Here is a 20,015-nt window from a genome sequence, read left to right as displayed (position 1 = left end):
TCCATAGTACGAGATGTGGCCTTGCCTCTTCGTAGTCATAGATATTTTATTCAACTGTATCAAATAAAATAATATGATATACAACTAAATTGAAAAAAAATATATTAAATGCCTAAAACTGATATTCTTACCCTATGGATTTTCAAATGCACATCTTTTCACCAAACTTGAAATCCAAAAGAAAAATACGATATGAAAAGGATGTGCAACATACTATTACTGAAACTTCCTTCATTCAGATTAGAATCTCTGATAAAAAAACATACCCTACATCAAATTCATTTGCATCCAGGATTCTAATGGCACATTTCTTTTTTACACAAACCTCTATTGTTTATCATATAAGTGTTGCCAGTGCAGAAGTGTCGCTAGTGCAGCAGTTAGAAGGGTCTTTATTGAACATCTATGATCATTGGCAGATGGATATTAAGTGAGCCAATAGAATCCTATATGCAGTCGGAAAACGCTAATTCACTGCTTGGTAAATACGAAAGAAAAGAGTATGCACTGCATACAATGAGAGACCATCAAAGTATGCTAGACGTTTTGAATGGCCAAAATATTATGGGTAAAACAGAGGTAATAGCCAGTTCCAACTTTAATTTACTGAGTTGTATAGAGATGGGTGGATGAAAAAACCTTAGGCTAATAGCTGTAAAATTCGTGATTTAAGGTAAACCACTAGAGAACCAGGCGTAAAAGGCAAATTAATATTATGTTATAACAAACTTATAAAGCGCACGTTCACCATAGGTTTCTTGGTGCTGGGGTATAGAGGGAAATGAACTTCATCAGGTTTAGAACATACTTTAGGAAGGTCTAAACAGTAACAGAAGTAGAATCTGTAATTGTTTTCTTTTACATTTAGAGCAATCTCTACCAGGGAAACATTAAATAAAGAGGCTTGTGGGGGGTATCTGTAGGAAGGAAGTCTCCCCAAACATTCAGAGGAGCAATTAGATGGGGAGACACATATGCTCCCATTGCGGAAAGGGAGCATGCAACCGAACAGTGTGTCGGTTGCATTGAAATGAGTCAGTCGGCACCGCCAACTGGGTGTCAGTCGGGCGGAATTGCAAAATAAGCCTCATTGTGTTGAGACATTGGAGTCATTTCTGTTTAAAATGATAACTGGAATATAGCTATTTGCTAAATTGCAGAGTTCTGAAATTTCATTCTTCCCAAAAAGGATGGAATTCCATTGTCTTGTTTGCTATACAGGCTTAATCATGGCATTAATTATACGTGAAGGTACAGGCTAATATGTTAGGGATTATTGTATATTTACATGGTCACATCCCATGTTAGCAATCAATAACAAAATCCCATTGCTCCTGCAATTTCAGGATGTTGAGAAATTATGTCACTGGGTCAACCTGCAGTACCTAAGTGCTGCTATGATGCATGTGGAGTTTTCCCTTAGATTTATCCTGTGACGATTATAACCATATTATGGCTTTCATGTGGCATCAATGTTAGTCAACGGAGAAACACTAGCCTCATATAAATTATGTAGCAGTATTTGTCAGGTGTGCCTCTAATCCCTCTTGCTGTCGGCCACATATAAGGAACCCTTCTTCATCAATTACTTCCACTTTAAGAAACAATACTATTTACAGATCAAATTTGGATAGGCTTGACCTACAAGCCGACAATTTTATTATACTTTCTACTGATCATAGACTTAAGACTTCAGTATCTACACAGGCATTTCAGACGTCCACAACTGCTGATACAGATGTAGTCTAACTGGATATCACCTAGCTTGATCTTCACAGTCCTTGGCTGTCACACACTGCATAGTGCCACAGAATCTTGTCAGAAATCATGTATTCCAAATAGATCTCCAAAGTGTTGTCAACTGTGACACTTTGCTAACGCAGGTGCTGATCCAAGGCCTGTATAAAAAAAACAACTGATTCATAGATTCATTGTTCTTGAAGGGTACTTTGTTCAGCAAACTTCACGTTGAGGGTTGTTTTTGGGTATATTTATGATTTGTTTTTCTTTCCTTGCAGGTACCAACATTAACGAAGCACTGCTTAGAGCCATATTTATCCTCAAGGAAGCCCAAGGCCGGGGAATGTTGGACCCCGACTCAATCTCTTTGATAGTTCTTGTGTCGGATGGTGATCCCACCGTGGGTAAGTTGAAAATGAGGTCCTGAGCTAGGGAAAAGGTATTCCTAGTAGCACAGGCCCTCCAGGTATACGTGTATCAATGCAGAATATCTACACTGATACTTTTTAGTTTCCTGTGGGGTGTGATGTTAATGATTTATTCTGTTGTTTGCATTCATTCGATAGCTGCAAACTCACACACTGTTCAGGCTGCATTTCAATTTTACGTCTTTGGACGGATTAGGCAGACCACACTAAGGGGACGATTATGATGGCGGACGGACCTTAGTCCGTCCGCCACAATAGAGTAGGAGGGACCGTCCGCAGGGGCAGCGGCGGTCCCTCCGTGCAAATTAGGATGTGACCGCCACCCTGGCGGTCACATCCTGTATTTTTATCATTGCGGCGGGTGCTGCTTGAAGCAGCACCCGCCACAATGATAAAAATGTAAGTTGTGCATTTGCATGCACAAAGCGGCAGGCACCGCGCGGTGCCTGCCGCTTTGCGCAGGCAAATGCAGGGGGGTACCATAGGTACCCCCCATGTGCACCCCCCACCCCCCTTCACCCCTATATATATATATATATATATATATATATATATATATATATATATATATATATATATATATATGCATATAAATACACACACACACATGATTTCACCATTCTGAGAAACACATACTTGATAAATCCCCTAGTGGTTTACAGCCAACAAATTTGGCATAAAGTAAAGTGTGAGCTGTGCTGATGTAAGAGGCTGAAGAGTACTGTTGCTTTGCTTCGAAATCTCTCTTCAATCTCATCCTGAATTCCTCTCTGGCAGGTGAGCTGAAACTGTCTAAAATCCAGAAGAATGTGAAAAAGGAAATGCAGGATGATTTCTCCCTACATGCACTCGGCATCGGCTTTGACGTGGACTACGATTTCCTAGAACGCATTGCTCAGGAAAACCATGGGATGGCGAAGAGAATCTATGGCAATCAGGATACTTCCAAGCAACTTAAGGTGCACTACTACATGTCCATAACTTCTAAGAGCTACATTCAGCGTTTATTTTGAACTCTGCAATAGAAATTATTTTGTGAGATTTTTTTCAATCGGATAACAACCAGCCTTAGGGCTTGATTACGAGTTTGGCAATAAGAGAACCACTACCAAAATGGTGTCAGAATACCTGTGCACAGTTGGTGGTTCATCTCCCGAATTACGATTTTGGCAGTCTGTTGAAGGAAAGACTGTGCTTGCTCTCTGGTGTGAACAGCTCATGTGTGTGTGTTTGTGTGTGTGTATGTGCTTGCCTGCATGCATGTGTGTATACACACTAAGACATAGTATTTCTGCTCTCGCAAACATAATCATGTATACATATGTGTGTCTGTATTACATAAAGTAAACTACCGGTAACTGGATCCTTCTGTCAGGTACCTCTGATTTCCAAACAATCACAGAGGTCTCTTCCTTCTGTCTTGTCCTATATCATGCAGTGTCAGACTGGCCATTTATTCCATCGGGCCTTTGCCTAGAGGCTAGGGCGATTGGATGCCTCTCTTCCAAGGGCTGGGGTTGCTGCTAGCACCTCTGTCACTTTTTTCAGCTCCCCAAGTTCAATTAAAACTGCTCTAAAAAGAAGCCATCTAGCATGGCGACCGGATGGCTTAAGATGACCCAGCGACTAGACGATGAGTAGAGTGGCCATGCACTCTGAGGCCGGTGCTCGGGAGGCTCCATCCTGGGGCTGCTTCCCTCCCAGCAAATTGTGCTGGAGTAGGGGTATCCTGGTCCAGCCATCTGGTCACCCTGTAAGGATCATGCCCTTGTGCCGGTTGGCACATGGTGGAGGCAGCCTCCCACATTCCCTCTTTGGCATCCCTCCTGCTGGCCTGGTGGCAGAAGGACCCATGCCAGGTACGGTGGAGGGGGTCCACAGGCACCCACAGACAGAAGATTTCAAAGTGCTCGGCCCAGGAGCCCCCCTTGCCCACCAAGTGAGGAGGGCTCCCAGTGCATCAGAGGCAGGCAGCCTGACCACTGGCCCCTCCCAGAGGACTGGGAGGGACTAGGCACGTCTTCAAATCCTTAGCCTGGCTACATGAAACCAGGACAAACCAGGTAGCTGCCAATGAAGGAGGGTTGCCCCACCTTCACATCAGCCATCCACTACCGGGCTCATCCACGCCTTCGGCTGTGGCCTGAGACATGCCGCCAGGCTGGGGTTGGCCAACCCTTTATTCTGGTAAGAGGTACCTGAAGGGAAGAGCCAGGAGGCTCCCACTCCTACATGACCCCTAAAAGGAGCCTGCGTTCCCTGACAGCTCTGGCTCCTTCTCATCTAGGCCTTCAAGGCTGGTCCCAGCCTGGAAAAACACTGCGATTTCGGTTTAGTGCTGGGTGAGCATGAGTTTCCTCCCAGGAGGGCTTTCCATCTGTGCCACTCCCAGATAGGGAAGGGTGGGGGGACACCCAACCCCCATCCACCAGTCCCTCATGTGTATGTCAGTGAGTTCCTTCCCAGGTGGAGAAGCATAACCCGAGGCCTAGTCCTGGCCCAAGCACCCCAGTGGCCACAGACCGCTCCACCAGCCAGGGTGCGCAAGGGCAGGACTGAGCCCACCAACTACAGGTGCGTGTTCCATCTGGGAGGCAGGCTGAGGGTTGAAAGGCTGGCACCATCAGTCACTCGGTCCACTCCACCATTAATTATCCTTCAACAGGTTCACCTACGGAAACCTTGTTACAACTTTTACTTCCTCTAAAGAGTCAAGATTGAACGTCCTCTCTACACTCCACTAGGGCCTTTGCCGACCCCAACAGGGCCAATCTGAGGACTTCACTAATCCGTCCAATTGCTAGTAGCAATGGGCAGTTTGTACAAGGGACAGGGACTTAATCAACGCAAGCTAATGACCCGCACTTACTGGGAATCCCTCATTTATGGGAAATAATTGCAACCCCCAATCCCTACCACCAACGGGTTTCAGCAGGTTACCCACACCTTTCTGTGACTAGTAGATATGCTCTGATCCATTCAGTGTACCACATGTGCAGCCCTAGACATCTAAGGGTATCACAGACCTGTTATTGCTTGAACTTGTGTGCTTGAACAGCACTAGTCCCTCTAAGAAGTTGACCGTCAACTGCTGGGGGTCACATAACTAGTTAACATGGAGGGGTCTTGTTCGTTATTGGAATTAACCAGACACATTGCTACACCAACTAAGAACGCCAATGCACCGCAACCTACAGAATCGAGAAAGAGCTACCAATATGTCAATCCTTTACGTGTCCGGGTGAGGTTTCCTGTGTTGAGTTAAATTAAGCCACATGCTCCACAACTGGTGGTGCCCTTCCATCAACTCCTTTAGGTTTCAGCTTCGCAACTATACTAACCCCCAGAACCAAAAGACTTTGGTTTCCTGCGAGCTGAAAAATAGGGTCATGGGGCTAACACTGCCAGATCACTTGTCGGCATTGTTTATGGTTGGAACTACGACAGTCAATTCTTGATTATTAAAAACATTCTGGGCAAATGTTTTTGCTTTGGCTCATCTTTCCCTGGTCCAAGAATTTTACCTCTAGTTGCACAATATGAATGCCCTCAGCCGACACTTATGGCCCCAGTTTTGAAAATAAACAAAATAGAACCAAAGTCCTATTCCATTATTGCTAGCTAAAGTATTCAGGTGATCGACCTGGTTTGAACTCTCTAATTTTCTCAAAGAAAAATGCTTCGGACCCCCAGGACACTCAGTCAACGCCATCGAGGGAGGCACCGAGAGGGAGGGGGTGGGATAGGTGGTAGCTCGTCTCCGACACACCACCAGCTCTATCCCAAGATCCAACTACCAGCTTTTTAACTTCAGCAACTTTAATATGCGCTATTGGAGCTGGAATTACCACAGCTGCTGGCACCAGACTTGCCCTCCAATGGATACTTGTTAAAGGATTTAAAGTGTACCCATTCCAATTTCAGGGCCTCAAAAGAGTCCTGTATTGGTATTTTTCGTCACTACCCCCCCCCCCCCAAGTCAGGAGAGGGTAATTTGTGCGCCTGCTGCCTTCCTTGGATATGATGTGGAAAACAACACTGGGTGTGGGCTTCCCACAGTAAGGCAAAGCCACTGAATAACTAGAAAACTAAACAAGTGCCAATACTGTTATCTTTAAATGAACCTCCTCCGATTCTCTACAGAAAGAGTTAAACTTAATGTAAGTGCAAGACTTGAAAATCAGTCTGAATGAATCACTTTTTATTTATATTTTTATGACATTCGTTGGTTAAATTTCACCAAATTCTACAATCAACATACAAAAAGCAATACAAAGAACAATTTCATAGTAGAACCAATTCAGCTCTCAAAAACGTCATCCTCTACTTTCATACTTAGTTGATCAACAATACACATTCCATTCTTACACTCTCACACACCCCGACAAACATACTTTATTTACAATTCATTATACAATGGTACATATAGTTTTCACCATAGAAGAATTTTGTAACATATATATCTATTTAGAAGATCTTATGGTATAGGAAAAACGGTCTACGCGTTTCGAACCCCTATTTAGTGTGGAGTTCTCATCAGGACCTCACAGCTGTGGAGAAGAAAGAAGAAATTCTGTGTCACTAAAAATGGGGACTACATATCACTAGCTTTCTCCTACTTAATCCTTTTGTCTCTTACCTTGAAGTTGGAATGTGACCTAATTCATGAATTGCCCGGCGTGAAACACTGAAAGAAACAAAGTGGTGGACTTCGATCACTGCAATGTGTCCATTACCAACACCAACCAATAAAAACCTGTGCGAGCGACCAACTCAAACTGCTTGGAAAAATACACACTGCAAGTACAATGTAATGTCTACTCACATCTCAGCGGGGTTGCCAATGGATATCTCTAAGTGATATAAGGGAGATCTGTGGAGACAATGGAGGTCATTTAGGATAGCTGTTCGAATGCGTACATTTGATGTAACCTCATGTTTTGTGGATCGCTTACTTGTGATTGTTATTCTCCCTGCAAATGTTGACTGTGAACAGCGGCTCTCTCAAGATCCGGGAAGAGGACATGAGCGGAGTTAGTGCCCCTCGAATCAACGTTAGTAAAAAGTCTGAAGTGACAGAATTACAGCGATTGAGTCCTCTTACCTTTGTTTCTTGATGCGCTCTCTATCACAAAGGTTTGCATTTCAAAGGCAAGCATGAGTAGTTTTTATTGAAGCCAAGTACTGAACAGTTTCCATGGATTCTAAGAACTCCATATCCCAAGATACCCCAGAAGGCATGTGGCACTACACGGCATCAATACATTTTCTCCCGCGAATCATAGAAGAATTTTGAGTCCGTTACCTGAATAGCACAACTACCACCAAAGGTAATGCCCAAAAATGAAGGTGTCACCTAGCTTGTATTGGATGTGTTGATATATCGCACTAACTGTACCCATGACATACGTGATACTACATACTTCAAATCCCATGATGCTCGGCCCTCCAAAGCATCGGACACGAAGCAACCTACATTTCCCAGAAGGCCAACTCCCATGATGCTCGCAACCAGGAAGTCCTTTACGCTTAAACTATGGCGTTTCTGATCTAACTAATACGCCTTTGATGACACAAGCTGCGTGATAGAGAGTGCATCAAGAAACAAAGGTAAGAGGACTCCCAATCGCCATAATTCCGTCACTTCAGACTTTTTTGAGAAGGGCTGGGCCACTATTAGGTCCAGAGTACCATGTCCCTAATAATCTGGAGCAAGGATACCACCCATACTTGTAATTCGTGGGCACTGAGGGACAAAGAGGATCAGGGGCACAAACATATCGACCTCCTAGAGGCCTCCCTGGGCTTAAGGAAGCCAATGATCCCTCATTGTGACTTCCAGGGCAGCTGGGCTGACAGCTTTATGTCCCTGACAGATTGAACGAGGCGTTTATCCGCATTACCCGTTTTTCTTTGTACGAGCAGGCTGCTGGCGGTCTTGCGTTATCTGTAAGAACGGGACCCTCAAGGAACCCGAAAAGAACACAAAGCCGTTTAGAACACGCTGATTTGAGCGTGTGTTGCACATGGCTTGTGCATATTGACTGTCTATTTTCAGATCTGCTAAAAAGCAAATATTGGTGTATTGCTGAGCGGCTATATTGGGAACATCTGACACTCTCTGAGACAAGCTATGGGAGTTACTACTATATTAACAAGGTATACCACTTTACAAATCCGTTAGGATACTGTGACGATCTATGTGAATTATTTGGAGTTTCTGTTGAAACCCTTACTCGAGATATTTTTATATAATTGTGGGATTCATTCATTTTATCCTGAAGAAGGTGTTGGCACTAAAGAAGATGCCCACCGAAACGCATCGATGCAATTTCTGAGTAACGATACGCTAAATCCGTGAAGCAACAACTCTGACCAAAATAGTATTACATGTGTCAGAGCGGGATTGTATTTTCCTTTGGATTATTGTATCTACCTCAGTCAAATAGGAATTATATCTCCCTTCTTTTTCTATCTCCCACTGATTTATTATTTGGTGCATTATTGTACTTTTTATTAGCTTGTACTGTATAACTTGTTTTTATTGACATCTGAATAAACTGTATACTTTTTATTAAGTCATTATAATTTTTACATTTTCCTCTTTGCTTCCGGTTTGATGTGAATGTAGTGTATATGATTGTGTACTTTGAGAAATAGTCACCCAAAGGGCAATTCTCATTTAGATGTATGTCCCTGCCTGCTCTCAGGGAAGGCAGGCAGTGGAAAGGTCCAAAGGGCAGGTCCGGGTGGCAGGCATCAACCCGAGCCCCTGAGGGTCCCAGCAGCCCAGGCCCTGGCTGCATCTGGCTGAGGACCGTTGCACCACAAGAGGGTCTCGAGTATCCTGTCCCTAATAATCATGAGGAAGGCTACCACCCTTACTTGTATTCTGTGCACACTGAGGGACAGAGGGAATCACACATGCAATTAACGTCCTAGAGCTCTGTCTATGCTTAAGGAAGTGACTGAGTCCTCATCGGGACTTCCAGGGAAGCTGGGTTGTCCACTTTGTGTCACTGCCTGCTCTCAGGGAAGGTAGGCTTGTAGAAAAGGCCCATTGTGCAGGGCTGGGAGACAGGAGTGAACCCGGGCCCTGTCTTTGCCCAGATCAGAATTGCTGGACCTGAATGGGTCTGAGGTACACTCTCCCGAGATCTCTCCAGACTCCATGCAACCCCATCCTGGGCCCTTGGTAGTGCAGAAGACAGGAGGATGAGCCCAGGGTGGGAGCACCTGCCCTGGGATTCGCCAGGGCTCGGTGGGAGCTACTTGACCCGGCGAGCAAGGGAGGCCTCTCTTGGCCCACAGGAACCCGTTCGCATGCACTTTGCCATGTGGTGGGCTTAAGGACGGAGCCCTGAGGAGCCAAAGTCAAAGCTTCTGTACTCAGCCAAGCAGGGGAAGACTCCTCGGGACCAATACACCCACCTCCCAGCCCCTTGGTAGGGCCGCAGACTAGAGGACAGAGCCCAGGGTGGGAGGTCCGGCCCGGCAGGGGCCCTGGAGCCCAGTCAGAGCTATTGTAGGCATTCCCAGGCCCGTGGGAGCCCATCCAGGGGCTTAGCCATGTAGTGTGCTAGAAGACGGAGCCAAGATGTGAGGTCCCTACCCGAAGGTCTGCCTGGGCCCCGGTCAGGGCTTCTCAACCCAGCCAAGCAGGGGAAGCCTCCGTGCAAGATGGACCCCTGTACTGGGAACTTGCAGTGTGGCTGGCCAGAGGACAGAGCCCAGGGTAGGGGAGCCCGTCTCAGGGGCTTGGCCATACAGTGGACCCGAAGATGTAGTTCAGAATGGGGGGCTCCCACCCTGGGGTCCACAGGGGCCCCAGTCAGATCTTCTGAACCAGGCAATGCAGGGGAGGCCTCCCCTGCCCAATAGACCCCATTCCCAACCCCAGGCTGGAGGACAGAGCCCATGGTAGGACCCCGTTGGAGCTCCTGGGTCCGGCCGCACCGGGGAGACCTCCATTAGGCACACAGGACCATGCCTGGGTGCTTTGCCATGCGGCAGGCCGAGGGATGGGGCCCAGGGTTGGGAGCTTCCACCCAGGGACACTTCAGGGCACCGGTCAGAGCTTCTGAACTCTTACAAGCAGGGGAATCCTCCCTGTGCCCGAAGGACACCTATCCAAGCCCCTTGGCAGTACGCAAAGCCTGAAGATGGAGCCCAGGGTGGCAGCATACAACCCAGGGGCCGGCAGGGCTCTGGGGCTCAGTTGGAGCCCGAGAGCCCTGCCGGACAGGACAGGACAGGGTCCTGTCCTGGGTGCTTTTCCATCTGGCAGACCCAATGATGGGGCCAAGGATGGGGGGGCTCAAACAGCAATAAAAATCTCTGGCAGAGTGAAAGAAAAGCAAATCCCAAATTAACCTGTGCTTAACTCTCTGTCAGGATGGCACAAAACAGTTAGGCTTAACTTAGTGGTTATGTGATCAACTTGTTACTTTCTGCAGGGTCATTCACAAAGTTTTTGCCTTGACCCTCCTGTTTTTTTCAACCCATTTTGTTGGTTTTGAGAACTCTGCACACTTTACCACTACTAACCAATGCTTAAGTGCTTGTGCTCTCTTCTTTAGCACATGATAGAAATTCACTTACACCCAACCGGCATATTTAGTTTGCTTATAAGTTCCCAGTACACTGGTTCATAGTGCTTAATTTGTAAAATATGAAGTGCAGGTGCTCAAATGTTTGTCGGAGGCCACACCTACTTTTCTCCAGCTCCACCCACTTCCTCCAATGGCTCCACCCACTTACTCTATTAGCTAAACTCACATCCTCAATTGGCACGGCTGAAAGTCAGATATAATACCTGATCTGAATTTCAGCAAGGGAGCATTTCTCATAGTAAGGTTTTGATTGGAGGTTCCCCTGCCCTGTGAACATTTTGAAAAAGATTAAATCAAAAGTGCATTTAAAGCACAATTTTGGAATAAATTAGCTAAAACTCACTAATGCACTGAAAATGGACAATTTCAGTGATCTATGTGCTGATTTGGGGAAAGGACACTACTGGAGTGTGCCACAGAGTCTGAATTCAGAGATACAACTTTTACATAGCTTATATAAGTGTGCACTCACTGTGATGGTTCTTCTAGTTTAGAGGACAAACTTAATTTGAAGGGCCGCGCAGCGCTGTACATCAAACCAAGGAGGAACAGCAGGAACAATATTCAAATGCATAAAATGCTAGGCAAATATCACAAATGGTCATTTTCTGTTTTACTGTACTGAATAAGCTTATACTTTTAAAGGCAGCTATTTTATCCACCTCATTAAAAACATAAGTTTTTGTATGATGGTGTTCATAGTCTATAAAATATACTGCTTTGTAAATTATAGTTATTAGAATAAATAAATCAGTGATATGCTAACAAGCATTGCGTGATCTGGCTTCTCTGTTGACAGGAGTAGTATTACCAGAAGTGACAAACAAAACAGTCATAGAAATGGCCAAAGGTGGACGCCATTATACTAGTCTTTGATGCAAGCACAACCTGAAGGGAGTAGTTAGAGTCTTGCAAAGGGCGTGACGAGAGGGCTCCAAACAAGCTATGCAAAGAGAAAGGTGGGTTTTTGGAGAAACTGTTACCAGAAACATGCTGCACGTTGACATTTAGCTGTACGTTTTTTTCCTTGGAATCACGTTTTGGTTATAAAAACATGTTTCTTTATTTTGGCAAATTAAAACAGGCCTGTCAGGTTTTTGGATGGCAACTGTGTGTACCTACATGGCACATAACAAAAAATGTGGAATTTTATCATTAGATACAGTAAGCATATATACCTACTCAGCAGTTCAGAAGAGCAGATTTCTAGGATAGCGAAGAGAAAGAACACAGCCATGATTAATATCTTCTGAAGAATAAAAAGACTTGAAACAACTAGAGCTTAGCTACGCATTTGTAGTAAAGTGAGGTAAACCATTTTTTATTATTAAGCTCTTGTTCGGAAGAGAGTGAAGATAATTCCTCTCACTGATCTTTTAATGCAAACCTAAATATGGGGTCAGTGGATTTATATTACTGAAACTTGCAACTGCTTACTGCTCAAATGGCAGGCAATGGAGCCATGGGCCGTTAGGCCGTCACCAGTCACCCACATTTAGAGCCTAGGTTGAGGTTCTAATTTCCTGTCTGCGCTATTCCCTATAACAGGCATTCCAGGAGTGCGAGAGCAGCAAGAGCGAGACACATATGTCTATTTTTTGCCAGCCTGCATGGATTTTGCATTTAGAATTGGGAGGAATCGAGGATACTTCAAGGGCAGGGGCCGGGCGGGCGGAAAAGGCAGGACAGTTTAACTCAACTCCAGCCACGCCATATCATATTCATCAGTATCGTGCAGTGCTGGTATCTCGTTATATAGGTGTACAGCCGGCGGCAGCTACTACTAGGCGGCCGCCAGCCCGGCTGTGCATCATCATTCATCATCAAATCTTGTGTAGCCACAGGATCAGAGCTACCACACTGACATGACCAACTGAAGTTTAGGTGCATTTTAAGGTCTGCGGTGCTGGTAAACAAGACACCTAAGGCTTGTCTACTCTATACACGCCGAGCTGCATTTTCAACAACCGGATGTGATTTTATGGAAAACTAGTAGCTCTTCACAGCGTCACAGTTTGGTCAATACATCTGATCTCCGACTGCTCTAGAAAGTCAATTTTACTGTAGGCCTCGCTACATAAGTAAGTCCCGGTCTGCATCAGGAGTGTGCCTGCCTTTGAATGCAAACAATCGTTTTATACCTGACCCGGAAAGAGATTTGACATAAAAGCCTCCAATGCAATTAGAACGCTACAAACAATCAATGATTTTGCTGAGGTTGGCGCTACAATCACGTGCAAAGCACACTCGGGTACCCTCTGTCTGGTGCCCCTGGCAGTACAGGGTAAAACTGACGCTTGTCCAAGTTTACAAAGCCTGCCCAGCGGCCAGCAAAAACATGTAAGGGTGCTCCAGTTCTCCACCGCACTACAGCCCACACTGAGGAATGTACCACAGCTCTCCAGAGCACCACAGCCCACACTAGAGATTTCAACTACATCTCTCCAGGGCACCACAGACCACACAGGAGTCTGCACAACCGCTCTCAAGGGCACCACACCGCACACTAAAGACTGCACTACTGCTATCAAAACAAAATCATAAGAGCATAAAGCGACCTTTTCACGTTCCCGCATTAGACATATTGGATCTGCTCATTAGTCTAATGCGGCAGTTTGACCACGAGATCTGTCACCCGAAAAACTTTTAATACGAGAGGTTAAACGATACTTGCATCGGGCCTGTGGTTTCCAGATACTGAGACGGGCTGTTACAGACACCATCAGCCATAAGAAAACGTCTCTGGATCGAGGCTTCTAGCACTTTCTCTGATCGATCTGTATACTACATAATGCTGACGACCGTCATGCAACCATGCTCCCAAAAAAAAGCAGCATTGGTTTGGCATGGGCCACCAGGCCCACAGTATTTTATTGACATGGCGAGTGCGACTAATTAGTACATAACTTCTTATCGTTCGTGGAGGGTCGAGCAGCCGCGACACACACTGCAGGCCTTTAGCCTTAGTTATAACTGATTATGAGGCCTGCCTGGCTGCTGCCTACCCGTCCTCAACGTCCTTGTGAGGTCGGGCTGGCCTGGCACTCAGTTCAGTGTTGAGCCGTTGTACCGACGATGACTCAGGTGGTGGGGTGTGGCCGTGCGGGTACGCATTGCTGGGGCGGGCTATGCAATCTGATCTGATCTGATGCTGCCTGCTGCCTCACAGCCCCAACCCCCACAGAACAAAATCACGCCCAATTCCGGCCCGCCTACCGGGCCGGCAAAACACTGAACTGAGAAGGGCCGCAGCTGCCATCCACATATTCTAGTACTGAACATAGATTGGGATTCATTCATACGAATCTCCCCTTCGTTCAGCCAGGGCAGGCTCAGTCTCACAGCCGTGCTTGCAACACACTTCATCGGTTCGGGACTGACTGACTCGGGAGAGGGACGAGAAGCAGAACACAGCACTCTGCAAAAAAGTCCAATAGTGAGGTAAATCCAATACATCAATGAATGCCGATCCAAGATGCTTGTAGCCCCGGCCCGGATAATTATGTGCCCGTGCTAAGCACCGGGAAGCTCCGGCACAAATTAAGCACTGCTGGGTTATCTGTACCCAGGGCTTCTAAATTAAATAAAATAGTGGGCCCATAGCACATATTGTGCCACCAATTTAAGTAGCCCTTTAAACTTGTCTTATGCTTGCCATGGCACCCTGTGTGCATAGTTTGAAACTGACTTAACCCTTTGCCAGGCCCATGCCTTCCTTTTTAATACATATACGTCACCCCTAGAGTTGCCTTGAACAGACCACAGGGCAGGGTGTAGTGTATTTAAAAAGTAGTTTATCCCCAATGCGAGACCTTCCTCTCCCATAGGATAATACTGGATTTATTATATTTAATAAGCTTTAACTTCCAATTGGGAAGAGGTAGTGTTAGAACCGGGGTCTCTAGTTGGCAGGGGTATGCACCCTAGTATAAGTAGGAACCACCGCTTCCGACTGTGTAGCCTGGTGCAGAGTAGGAAGGCGTAACTTAAGAGGTGATGTGTAAAGTACCTGTGCAACATTCACCAACAGTGACACAAAAAAGGCACTCAAGAAAGGACACCACACCAGATTTCATATGAAAAGAAAGTTTCATGACCGCTTCATGACCGCCTGGCTAGCCTCTAAATTGTCAGAGGCCTGCTTCCACAGCTTAGCCATCTGGCTGCAGAATGCCAACATGTAGTTTACTACATCTTGGGGAAGCCTCCTTGGAGTCTTCTCCCACCCCTCCTTCACCAGGCTGAGAGGTCCCATAGCAGGGTGACCGTACAGAAGCTCAAAGGGGCTGAAGCCCACCTTCTGCAGTACCTCCCTGTAGGAAAATAATAGGCAGGGCAAGAGGACGTCCCACTTTTTCCTCAGGCCCTCAGGCATACTCCTGATCATGCCTTTCAGGGTCTTGTTGAATCTTTAAACAAGTCCGTAGGTCTGGGGGTGGTAAGGGGTGGAGAACTTGTAAGTCACCCCACACTCCTTCCACAGGGCCTGCATTTAGGTGGACATGAAGTTGGTGCCCCTGTCCGACACCACTTCCTTGTGGAAGCCCACACGGGTAAATATCCCCATCAGGGCCTGAGCCACGCAGGTTCAGTTATGGTCCTCAGAGGGATAGCCTCTGGTTACCGAGTAGTGAGGTTCACCAGGACCAGGATAAACTGGTGACCAGAAGAGGTTGGCAGATCCGTTGGGCCGACAATGTCGATGCCCACCCTTTCAAAGGGGGTGCCAATGACTGGTAGTGGTTCCAGGGGAGAATTTGGTCCCTGTTTTCCCACTAGCTTGGTAGGACATACAAGACTTGCAAAACTTCTCAGAAGAAACCCTCATCCTGGGCCAATAGAAATGTGGGACTAGGCTTGTAAAAGTTTTGTCTTGGTCCAAATGTCCCACCAAGGGTATCTCATGAGCCAGCTCCAACAGGAAGGCCCTGTAGTATTAGGAGACCACTAAGGCCCTAGATGACCCATTCACCGGAGCCTTGGGCTCACTATAAAGGAGGCCATCCTCCCAGTATATATGGTAGTTTCCAGCATCATTTCCTGCAGCCTGGGCTTCGGCTTGTCGCCGCATGCCCTCAAGGGTGGGACACTCCTTCTGTGCCTGACAAAACTCCTCCCGGGTAGGCCCTCCTTCCACCTGCCACTCTCCAGGGGTCGACAAGTCTCCCAAGGGAGCAACGTCACAGGGTGGACTCCGGTACGACCTCCTCAGGTGCCCCATCCATCTCATGGGGTGACTGCCTCGGGTAGGCTTCCCAAGCCCTTGGGCTCTTCCCTTTTTGGCAGCTGGCTGGGCCATTGTTCCAGGCTCCAGCCCTGGTTGACTCCCTTTCCAGGCAGCCCTGAACCGTGTGGTAGCACAGGTCCACTCTGGTAACCCTAGCATCTTTGCATGGGCCTTGAGCTGTACCTCCGTCCAGGCAGTATGCTCCAGATCATTCCCCAGAAGATAATCAAAGGGCATGGCAGGGCTTACAGAAGGCCTGAAACCCCTTCCCACTCAAAGGGAACCTGAGCCACCGGATAGTGACTCTCGCTATTGTCAGCCATCACAACTGGGTGGAATGCATTGGGCACCACTTGCTCCGGGGACACCAGCTGACTCCTTAACATAGTCATGCTGACACCTGTGTCCCTCAGAGCCTCCACTCCCTGACCATCAAGGATGACCCACTGCCTATACTTAGTGGTATTTGAGGGCACATGGGTCTGTGAGACCATCTCACTGTCTCCCAGGGATACTAGGGTCAATCCTGCCCACTTACCCCCATTATTTAGGCACAGCTCCTCCCTCGGCGCTATACTACCCACCTCGGGGTTCTTACCTCCAGTAGGGGCTGGGGTCCTTTTACGACACTGGGGATCCCCCTTGTATTGTCCGATTTCCCCACATTCATAGCACCAGACAGTTTTGGGCTCATGACCTTTGTCAGGATAAGTGGGCTTCTGGTGGCAAGATTGGGACTGGGAACCTAACCCTCTCCCTTGAGATCTGTTTTGGGAGCCTATGGAGAACTCTTTTTATCTCCCCCCTCTTTCTTCTGGTGAAAACCCTGTCCACCCTTTTGGGGTCCGCCCCAGATCCCTGGTGCTGGCCCAGGTGCCCGCCTCCTCCGCAAGCTCCCTAGGATCCGTCAACTTGCGGTCAACCAGGTGTTGGCGCAGCCCTGGAAAACATTTCTCTAGTAGGTGCTCTCTCAAGAACAGATTGTACAGCCCTTCATAATCACAGACCTCACTGCCCGCACCTAACCCTCCAATGCTTTACTAGCATAATCCAGGAAATCTACCCAGTTCTGTGTGGGAAGTTTGTGGCTGCTCCTAAAGTTCTCCATATCCTTCTCAGGGGTAAGACCATACTTTTTACCTAACGCTTCCCTCATAACAGGATAATTGGCCTGGTCTAGCTCATCTAATGTAAGGAGTGTGTCCCTCCCCACTGGAGGCATGTACCTATATAGGCTACACCCCCCGTAACTCTTGGGGATCCCATGGGCTCTTTAGGACACCTCATAGGCTGCTCACCACTTATCAATATCCTCCCCCACATTAAAACTGGCCACACCGGGGCGTGGCCAAGATGGCGTCGGAGTAGGACGCTTTTTCCCTGTCTCTCCGGCGCCGATCCGGCAAAGCAGCTAATAGCGCGGCACCTGGTGCCCAGCTCGGCCCCTAATCGGTGGCGGGGGTCGCCGGTACACTGCGGTGGAGCGCGGTGCCGTCGGCGAGGAGAGAGATCGCTCAGGGAGGCTGCGGGACCGGCGGAGCTCTGCGGCCTGTGGATCCCCGGTCTCGATTTGCGGAGGCCGGCCCGGCGAGTCGCGGGGCCTACCGCGACGGAGGAGGTCCATTTTGCGCCCCGCCCCGCCCTGGGTCATCTGACATCGGACCGCCTGGGCTGCGGGCTGTCGGCGGAGGCGGCGAGGGGCAGCTGCGATCTCCGGTGGGGCCTGAGGGTGCCGGCGAGTGGCGACCTGGAGAGCAGAGAGGTCCCGGAGGCCTCGGTGTGGGGAGGCGCCGCTGAGCCCGCCGGGGTCCGGAGGTGCACCTGTGGAGCAGCGAGGACCGGGCTCCGCGAGGACCCCAGGAAACCTAGTCCTGGTGAGTGACCCCCCGCTCTGGACGGGGGAGGTGCGGAGGGAGCCCGGCCGGCCGAAGGGGCCCATCGAGGGACATGTCGGGGGAGCTGCCGGCTCCTGGTGTGGCGGCGACCTAGTGACTGCCCCTGGGGTGGTGCATGCCCTGGAGGCCTTCTATGGACTGACACGGCGCCGCTTGGCTGTGGGGGTGTACCCGCGCGGCGGAAGGTCCTGACTGGCGAGAAGTGTGGGGGCCCGGGAGCACCGGCCAGGAGGTGTGGTAGAGGCCCCGGGCGCTTCCCAGAGGCCGCATTTGCCAGGTCAAGAGCTGCTGGACTCCATTGCCTGTGCCAGGACTTCCAGGGGAGGCTCCGGTCCTACGCTGCGAGCTGGTGCGGACTAGGGGTGCTGTTGGGGGTGCATACCTGGAGGCCCGGAGGTGCTCTGGTCGAGGAGCGTGGCGCCGCCATTTTGCCTGGCTCGGTCGGCTGTTTGAGTGCATGGCGCTCGCTCATGGACTTTTGCTGTCTGGATTGCCTTCGTGTACCGCCTCTCTAGGGCTTTCGTAGCTGACTGGGGGCCTCTTGACCACTGGGCTTTGCGCACCCCTACTTCCTGGTGTCTGGGCGCCGGGGATTCGCTGGGAGCCTCTGGCCAGGAGCTGTGTGGCGGACACTGAGTGGGACTGCCCGCCGGGGCCAACTGCTGCGTCTGCAGGCCCGGATCTGGGTGCTGCTTGGTTCTGGTGGTGATCAGTGGAGCGTTTGCTCTGGTGCAAGGCGCCCGGCATTCATTATGGCTAACCAGGCCCGCAAGGGACGCGTGCTGAAGGACGGCGCAGCTAGATCGTCGCAGCAGCCGGCATCCCCCGGAGCAGGTGGGTCGGCCGGGATGTCCGATGACGAGGCCCCGGCCACTAAGGCTTTTATGACCGAACTTTTTGCTTCCATTAAGGAGGACATCTCTGAGCTGCGGGCGCAACTGGCCTCTGATCTCCGGGAAGTACGGCGAGATGTTGATGGGATTGGAGAAAGGGTGGCGACTCTTGAGGACCATGATTTGAGCACGGCCAATGATGTCCATTTACTCCAGCAAGATGTCATTCGCCTCACGGAGCAGAACTTGGACCTGCAGGCACACATGGAAGATCTTGAGAACCGCTCCCGGCGGAATAACATTCGCATTAAAGCGGTACCGTGGGATGGTGAGTCGGGAGACCTGCGAGGCTATGTGCAGGAGCTGTTGCTGCAGATTCTGGATGAGGACGATGTGAAGAATATCCAGATGGATAGAGTTCATCGCGTTGGTTTGCCCAGGAGAGGGGGGGGGCCGCCCCCTGACATCCTTGTCTGTGTACATGACTTTCAATTGAAGGAGCGCATCCTCCGGAAGGCTAGGGCCATCGATTCGCTGCACTTTAGGGGCCATCATCCTCAGCTTTTCCAGGACCTTGCAGCGTCTACACTTCAGAAGAGGAGGGATTTTCGGCCGGTGACTTCCTTTTTGCGGGAACGCAACATCGCCTACTCTTGGGGGCACCCGTTCAGGATCATCTTCAGGTGGCAGAATCGGCTGATGCAGATGCGCTCCCTTCGGGAGGCAAAGGAGCTCTTGGGTTTGGAGGAGGTTGCCCCGTCCCAGGGGTCGAATGCATCCCCATCTCGGAGGCGACGTCGGTCCTCCTCGTGGCATAGAGTAGGGTCCTCTCCGGCGAGGGGGCGCCCGGACCGCGATGCCAGCCAGCAGGAGAGGGGAAGTGCAGTGGCATCAGTGGTTTCAGCGACGGTGCCGGCGTCACAGGCCAGCTCTGGAGCGGCGTGACGGTGACTTGAAACTACGGATCGGCGCTGGAGGGGCATGGACCCCCCCGGTCTGGGTGAATGGATGTACTTTCGAAGAAGACTCCCCAGACCGTGACCTTGGGAGGAACCGAGATGGTCTTCCCGACCGGTCCCAGACGTGGTCGTAACTTCGTGACCTGTGGACCACTGGGACTGATGAGTATTTTCTTCTCTGTTTCTGTTTTGTTTCCACTTTCACTGTTTCCCTTTCCTTCGGCCTACAGGGGACTTCGGCTGCTGTCTCCTCGCCAGCCCTGGGAGGACTTTTGTGGACTTTGGATGGGGTGTGTGGGGGTTTCCGGGGGGGGGAGGGTC

At 49.2% G+C, this 20,015-nt stretch overlaps 1 protein-coding gene and 1 pseudogene across 1 annotated transcript in view; one reads left to right on the top strand and one right to left on the bottom strand.

Moving 5' to 3' along the window:
• The window catches only part of ITIH2 (inter-alpha-trypsin inhibitor heavy chain 2), a 325,176-nt gene that overhangs the window by 113,669 nt on the left and 191,492 nt on the right, over positions 1–20,015 (top strand). Inside the window, exons 11-12 of the mRNA XM_078677093.1 lie at positions 2,019–2,144; positions 2,946–3,127. Coding sequence (XP_078533219.1) covers positions 2,019–2,144; positions 2,946–3,127 — 308 coding nt within the window. The remainder of the gene's footprint in view (positions 1–2,018; positions 2,145–2,945; positions 3,128–20,015) is intronic.
• On the bottom strand, positions 4,817–6,369 carry LOC144776858 (18S ribosomal RNA; annotated as a pseudogene).

The sequence above is a fragment of the Lissotriton helveticus genome, chromosome 1_1 (assembly GCF_964261635.1).
Source record: "Lissotriton helveticus chromosome 1_1, aLisHel1.1, whole genome shotgun sequence".
NCBI lineage: Eukaryota > Metazoa > Chordata > Amphibia > Caudata > Salamandridae > Lissotriton > Lissotriton helveticus.
Note: the sequence above shows the minus strand (reverse complement) of the source record. Positions and strands in the feature narration are given on the sequence as shown.